The sequence below is a fragment of the Telmatherina bonti genome (genome assembly GCF_933228915.1).
Source record: "Telmatherina bonti genome assembly, chromosome: 5".
NCBI lineage: Eukaryota > Metazoa > Chordata > Actinopteri > Atheriniformes > Telmatherinidae > Telmatherina > Telmatherina bonti.
In genome coordinates, this window is record NC_136623.1 from 15,926,386 (window position 1) to 15,933,175 (window position 6,790).

At 35.9% G+C, this 6,790-nt stretch overlaps 1 protein-coding gene across 1 annotated transcript; it reads right to left on the minus strand.

Annotated features, from left to right (window-relative positions):
* Window positions 1–1,398: 1,398 nt before the first annotated feature.
* On the minus strand, window positions 1,399–6,543 carry oscp1b (organic solute carrier partner 1b; the record flags this gene model as incomplete). Its single annotated transcript, XM_079240461.1, has 10 exons — window positions 1,399–1,718; window positions 2,285–2,348; window positions 2,472–2,611; window positions 2,814–2,883; window positions 3,225–3,353; window positions 3,938–4,041; window positions 4,168–4,248; window positions 4,512–4,679; window positions 4,976–5,130; window positions 6,432–6,543. 10 exons carry the CDS (start codon window positions 6,541–6,543, stop codon window positions 1,599–1,601), a joined length of 1,143 nt encoding a protein of 380 aa, XP_079096587.1. The 3' UTR covers window positions 1,399–1,598.
* Between the last annotated feature and the right edge of the window lie 247 nt (window positions 6,544–6,790).

The following is a 6,790-nucleotide window of genomic DNA, read 5'->3' on the forward strand; positions in this document are numbered from 1 at the left end:
CAAGAGATCTGTTATTTGTTTTGTAATTACGCCATGTCCTCAGGGCATTAGGTGTTTTTGGTCTCTTTTTAGGTGAGATTGGGAACAACACAAGAATCCTCCTACCCCAGATCAATTCAGAGAAATGTCTCAGCATGTTTGCCCACATGGTATGTACTGTGTATGCGTGTGTGTGTGTGTGAGAGAGAGAGAGAGAGAGTGTGGCTGACTGGGGGAGTGCACAGTCTCACTTTGACTTGTCTGCAGGCGGGCTGTGCACATACACAGACAAAACCAAAACATGCCCGTTACTTTTTCCTGTTGCCATGGTAATTCTTATTGCAGGTCTGCAGTGGAGGCAAGGAATTACTTGATGGTAATGATCTGGTTTGGTGGTGAATCACTTAAGTGTACAAAAAACAGTGAATTATACATAAGCTTTTTCTATAACTGAGAGTCCTGGACTCCTGTGGAAATGAGACTGATCTAATTTAGCTTCATTTAAAGTAAAGTGAACGTTGCTAAACTGTGGCAGTTAATTCAGACAAACATGCAATCCCATGTTTACAATGATCCGACAGCTCCCTCTTCTGTTAGATCTTATTAAGTGCAGCAATTGTTCTACATTTATTACATTTTATTCAATACTGTGCAAATGCAAAATACAATTATTTACATCTATTTATTAGAAATACTGAATTGGTCATTCAATAATTCAACAACTGCTGCAATATGCACTTCCCTATACACAGAAAAGTGTACATTCAATAAACACATTTTGCAATAAAATTATTTACATATCTAAACATGCCTTACAATGCATTGCTCTGTGTTATATACTGCTATACGTTGTATCAACAGACATGGACATCACAGGGCAAAGGAATAATGTTTTAAGTTTCACCTTGTACTCTTTTAACCTTTGTTCAAAAACAAATACAAACATTTTAAGGAACAAAAACACAACAGTATGAGCACTTGGGTATCTTTTGATTTTCTCACCTTATCATTTAAGCTCTTGATGATTAAAATACAGAAGTAGTTACTGGCCAACCCCTTTACTCTGTGAAATTATGAGATATACTTGTAACAAGAAGTTAATAATAAATAAATAAATAATTGTAAAATTGTGAGGTGTGAACCCAGAAATAAAATAAAATTGCATTACAATAATATTTGTGACTGATATTTGTGATAAAGGGTTGCTTGAAATAAAAAAAATGAAACACATACAGTAGCAGATGTTAAATAAAGCAAATAAAAAGCATCATAAACAGATGCCATTACATACACATGTTTGACACACAAATATATGCCTACTGTATATTTTGTTTCACTGAAACCTTAGTTTACAGTAAACATGCTATAATACATTTGTACAATTTAAAGCTTTGCTCACCACATATGTTGTGTTGGTAAATATAAAAGAGTAGGTGCTCATCTTCCACCAAATGGTGGTATCTGCTGTCATCTACATCTGCACCTGAGAAGAAAGTCTTCCTCTGAGTGTGAGGCAACTGCAGTGTGTTTGTAGGTAGAGACTGCTGACTAATGGTAGTTATTTGTGTTGACAATGCACTGTGTTCCACTCTGTGAGTACGTTTGTCAGGTTGACCATGTCACAGACCATCCATCATGGCCAAAAGGTCATCTCCTTTGCTGCTGGCACCAGTGGACTGATCTCCAGGTTCTGTGAACTCTCCCATGATTTTGGCTAGTTCTGCATTGGCCTGCTGGTCCTGAAAGACAACGTTATCCAACTGTCACTGTGCTGTTGTGGTAATCACAGGACTTATACCTGATTATGGTAAATCCTGTTAGACAGCCAAAGACTCAGATCCCTGATCATTGACTGTTGTCTACTGGACTAAAGTCCAATCTTGTTGGTTGACACAGGAGCAAAAACAGAGCCGATCAGCTATGAGACTGATATGTTGGGGTCAGTGCAAACTGAAAGACTTTGACTAAATTTATCTACACAAGATTTGTTTGACTTTGAATAAAAAAGTTGCCATTACAAACTCTGGATTCATGCTGGCTGGCAAAAATACGACAGGTGATACAAAACAATCGCCAAGGTCATGCGGCAGAGTAATCACTAATCAGTAAACCTCATCTGAGACCAGATGAGCTTTGTTCGGTGATAACTGTGACAAAACTGTCCTGTGGTCGAGCGCAGCAGCAGCTCTGAGATTCAGACGTCTGTAATCAACAACTGCCAATGCCAGCAGATTGAGCTAATACTTGGCATGTCACTCTCCTCTCCAGAAAGACTTTGTGAACTCCAAATGAGGATTTTCTTTACCTTTGTTGCTTGGATGTTTATGACTCCATATGAGAGTTCATCAGGTCGTGATATTAATGCTTCTCTGTGTTGAAAGAAAGTTGCAAAGTTAGTTTGACTGAATTCAATGTAAATATTCATTCTTTCCAAATAGGAGATATTAGCAGTTTCATTTTATAATTATTTCACTGAGCACATTGACACTTACTCCTCTTCTTCATCTGTAGCAAAAAGATTTACTCGGAAGCCAGTGTCTGTGTTTCCTGGTTTCTGAACTTCTAATCCTCCCATTAACTTGGCCAAAAGATTTAATTCCTCTTTAGCCAGAGGGTTTGGAGTTGCATTCACCTGTTGACAAAAAATAGTTTGTTCATTTTAGCGTATTTATTGTTTAATAACAATCCTTTGAATCCAAGCACTGTCCTAAAATAGCTGCATTAGAAAGTCACTTGCGGTATAATGTATTGTATATTACAAAATATTTTTGAGTAAATTTCGATTAAATAAAGTAATGTTTCTTTGTATATTAATAAAATCATTAATGTGCCACCTTTGTGTGCTGAGCAGAATTTTTAGATGTACCAGACATGTGAGTTTCCACAGGGCGGCTTACACTGTACCTGCAAGAAAAGATGAAAAAGAGTGAAGGAGCTTTGGTCAACGTAGGCCTCAAAAAACAAACAAATGTTTTATTTTTAATATGAGATTCATAGACTACATACTTGTTACTTAGCAGTGGATACAAAAATTTTGAATCCCCAAATAAATCTATTTATCATTATCATTATAATATCAATAAATCACATGTAAAAATGAACTTAAACTCCAGGATGACAGGTGACATCTACACTCTTCATTAAATTCAGTCTTTAATTTAGTCCTTCAAACAGCTCTTGGCCTGGAGAAAAACTGCCAGAGGATAAAAGTCATCTTCACATTTGAGATGTTTAGAGCATCTTACATGTTTGTGCCAAGTTTTGTGACCCTATCTCCAAAAATCTCAAAGGACCCTTCCCGAAGCGCTGAAGTGTAGTTCCCTCCATTGTTGAACTGCAGCCTTTTCCATTCTTCACCAGAACAGCTAAATATCCTGAGATGATCAGATAAGGAAAAAAGCTGTTTGAGTAGCAACAATTTCAATGATACTTAAATGCAGATATTTCATTCATTCATTTTCGAAACCACTTGGTCCAAGTGAGGGTCATGGGCAAGCTGGAGCTGATCCCAACAATCATTGCCAGTCTTATTATAGGCAAATGTTTTCTCCTTTCTTTTTTCTAGAGATGATGAAGCCTAAACTCAAATGTTTCACTATGCACTCTTGCATTTTTGATGTTTTAAATGATTTACTAAAAAAAATCCATCATTTAGAAGAGGGTTTTGAGGTGCACGGATCTGATATTTATCCAAGCTAAACATGCAACTCATAGAAAATTTATAAATCAAATGTTCAGTAATAAATACTTCTAATGCACTAAGCTACAGATAAGGCCTACTTCAGATCTGATCATTGCATTTGACTTAGAAAACTCATAAACTATATGAAAGACAAGGGAAAATATTAATCATCAGTTTACAATCAAACTTTACAATAAAAATACTTTAATCAATAACAGTTAACTGTACAGTGAAGTGTGTTTTGGTCAGAGACATAAGAAAAGTGGAATAAAATACCTTATCAAGCCAGGGACTTGGGTTCCATAGGGCACAGGACCACTGGTGGGAAGCACAAAACGGCCATTCGAATTCTGCACTTTATCTTTCAAGAAAATAGACACCTGTAGAAAAAAAGATGATTTAGAAAGACATACTAGAAAAACATAATAATAATAATAATAATAATAATAATAATAATAATAATAATAATAAATTTCTCATTTTCCAATGTTGAATGAGAAACTTACCCTTATATGCATGTCTTGGAAGAAGATAAGTAGGGTTTGTCTAATCAGCTGGAATTCACCAATAGACAAGGGGGTATACATCTGAACAGTAAAAATACATAAAAAAATTAAATGAAATAAAGGATACATCTAAACTGCTATAGAAAAAAATATAAAAATAGCTTAGACTACAGTCAGATGCATGGGGCACCAAACAAAATGTTTAGTTTTTGTTTTTTTGTGAAGATTAATGTGTATTAAAATAACAGAGAAAAAAGAAGGGACTATATAAATCATTGTGGCACACTGCCATGGAATACATTTCAATAACAAACTAGAAAATGGTGAAGTCCCACATTTTGTACCTCTATGAGCTGTTGGTAAGTTTCATCAACCTGGCTGAGAATACTAGGAGTATCTTTCACAAAGTCTTTGATTGCATCCATGTGGTTGAAGGAGACGAGAAGGATGTCCTTTGGTCGGGAACAGAGAAGCACCTGATACTTGAAGGCCATGGTCATCAAGTCATAGAGCTGGAAAGGAGGACAGGTACCCAACCTCACTGAGTCATCCATTGATGATAAATTCAGAGGGAGCCACATACAGTACAAGAATGGTGCTGCAATGCAGTTTTACTGTATTACATAAACAAAAGATGATTAAATATAAGGATTAACAAACAAATACATCACTAATATAGCAGATGATAGAGTTATGGATCTATATGATTTGATTTGAAAACATCACTGTATGTAAAAAAAAAAGTCTGTAACAAATAAAATGGAATACATAGACAAGTAAAAGATCGAATGTGCACGCAATGACTTACCTTATCCATACTAGCTTGATTGAGTCTCATTATAGATGCATGGGCCAGCCTGTCAAACACAGTCCTCAGGGCCTTCTTAGAGTAAAGCTCTTGTGGTTTGAAAAGCTCCTCCAGGAACTTTTTATTGAACATGGTGGTGATGATGTCATTCATAACTTGTCAATTCAACCAAAAGAAAACAAAACAAACAAGCAAAAAAAAACAACAACAACAAAAACAAAACTCCAGTTACTCGCAGTTAGATAAATGTACTTGCCATGTTGGAAGCTGAAAAGCAGAAAAATTAGCACTCGATATACAAAAATAATTCTTTCTACAACTTAATCCCAAAGGACCTGAAAAAGCAGCAGCATGGTAAGACTTGTCAAAGTTTGCAGCAGGTATGCATATATTTTTTGCTGTTATTATTCCTCTGGATCAATATTGCAGCTATTTGCAATCTATGCCATTAGCTTACTAAACTTAATTCAGTTTTATTTTTCCTGTATTTGCAGCAGTCAAGCTTATCCACCAAAAATAAAAATAAAAGAGCAAGACCAACAATACATCTGGCAATGACAAAGAAAGAAATGTTATGAGCATGGGGAAAGGTTTCAATATATGCAGAAAGCCAGTTGAATAAATTTTGGTTTATTAGGTAGAGATAAAACAAGATGGCATGAGACCTTGGTGAGGTTCTTTACTTTGAGGCTAATAATTCACCAATAATGTAGCCATACAATTTAAAGCCACAGAAGTTTGTTATCGGTGTGTGAATATGAGTGTGGTTCAACCATTTAACATGACTGGTGCTGGTGTATGAGAGATCTCATCTATTGTCCATTTATCAAACAGTATTGTTTATGCAATGTACTGATTTCAGCTAAGCCAAAGCAGAGCAAAAAGCTACTATTGCAAAAGCGCATAATCAAACTGACTCTTGCAGGAATACCTCTCTTTCTGTCCTCCTCTATCCAGACAGCTATTGTGGAAACTTAGTAAATAAAAAGGGAAATACATAAATTACCCTCTGTCCTGAAAATCTGATTGGCTGATGACATTTCCAGACTGCATGAAATGTTGTGATGAGTACTCCATATATAATTTAATTTAATATAATATAATTTTATAGAAGTCAGAGTACCCTTTAGTAACAAGAAGATTCATTTATATAGATAGCAGAGCTATCGATAACATTTGTTCAACGTTATTAAGGACACTCCTGCACAACCACTGATGTTGACTGTGTGGGTAAATTAACAACAGTAAAAAAAAAAAAAAAAAAAAAAAGGTTTATTGACAAAGTAACGTTAACCCTTATCTTATGTCAATAATGCTTTCTATATTACATACCTAACTGTAAAACAACAGATACATGAAAAAAATTGCTGAACGTGTGCGTATCACGCTGTTACATTAGCGTTTGTTTCAACGGTGACATTTGTGTTTGTAGCCGAATAGCTGCTATGCTAGCTACCTTTCTTAGCCTTGTCAGCGGGTATATTCTGAGCTCGAAGTCGCTGGTCCAAGATGTACAGCATTTCCCCGCCGAGATTAATAAAAAGTAATGGCAAAGTTCTCGAAGACATGATGGTGTTTAGAAATGCTGATTTTCCCCTCCAAATTGACGCAACTAGTGAATGTAGCTAATTGGTTGCTAGTGGGAGATCTGACTGTTTGGTAAAGCCTCTTCTGGTTGCCAGGCCACCAAGAAGAGATCAGCCAATCGCAGAATAGTGACGTAAGGACGTACAAGCGAAATAAGAAACGTTTTTATTACTGTGCCTTTAAATGAACGCATTTCCTGCTATATGTGCAACTGCTTCTTCTGTATTG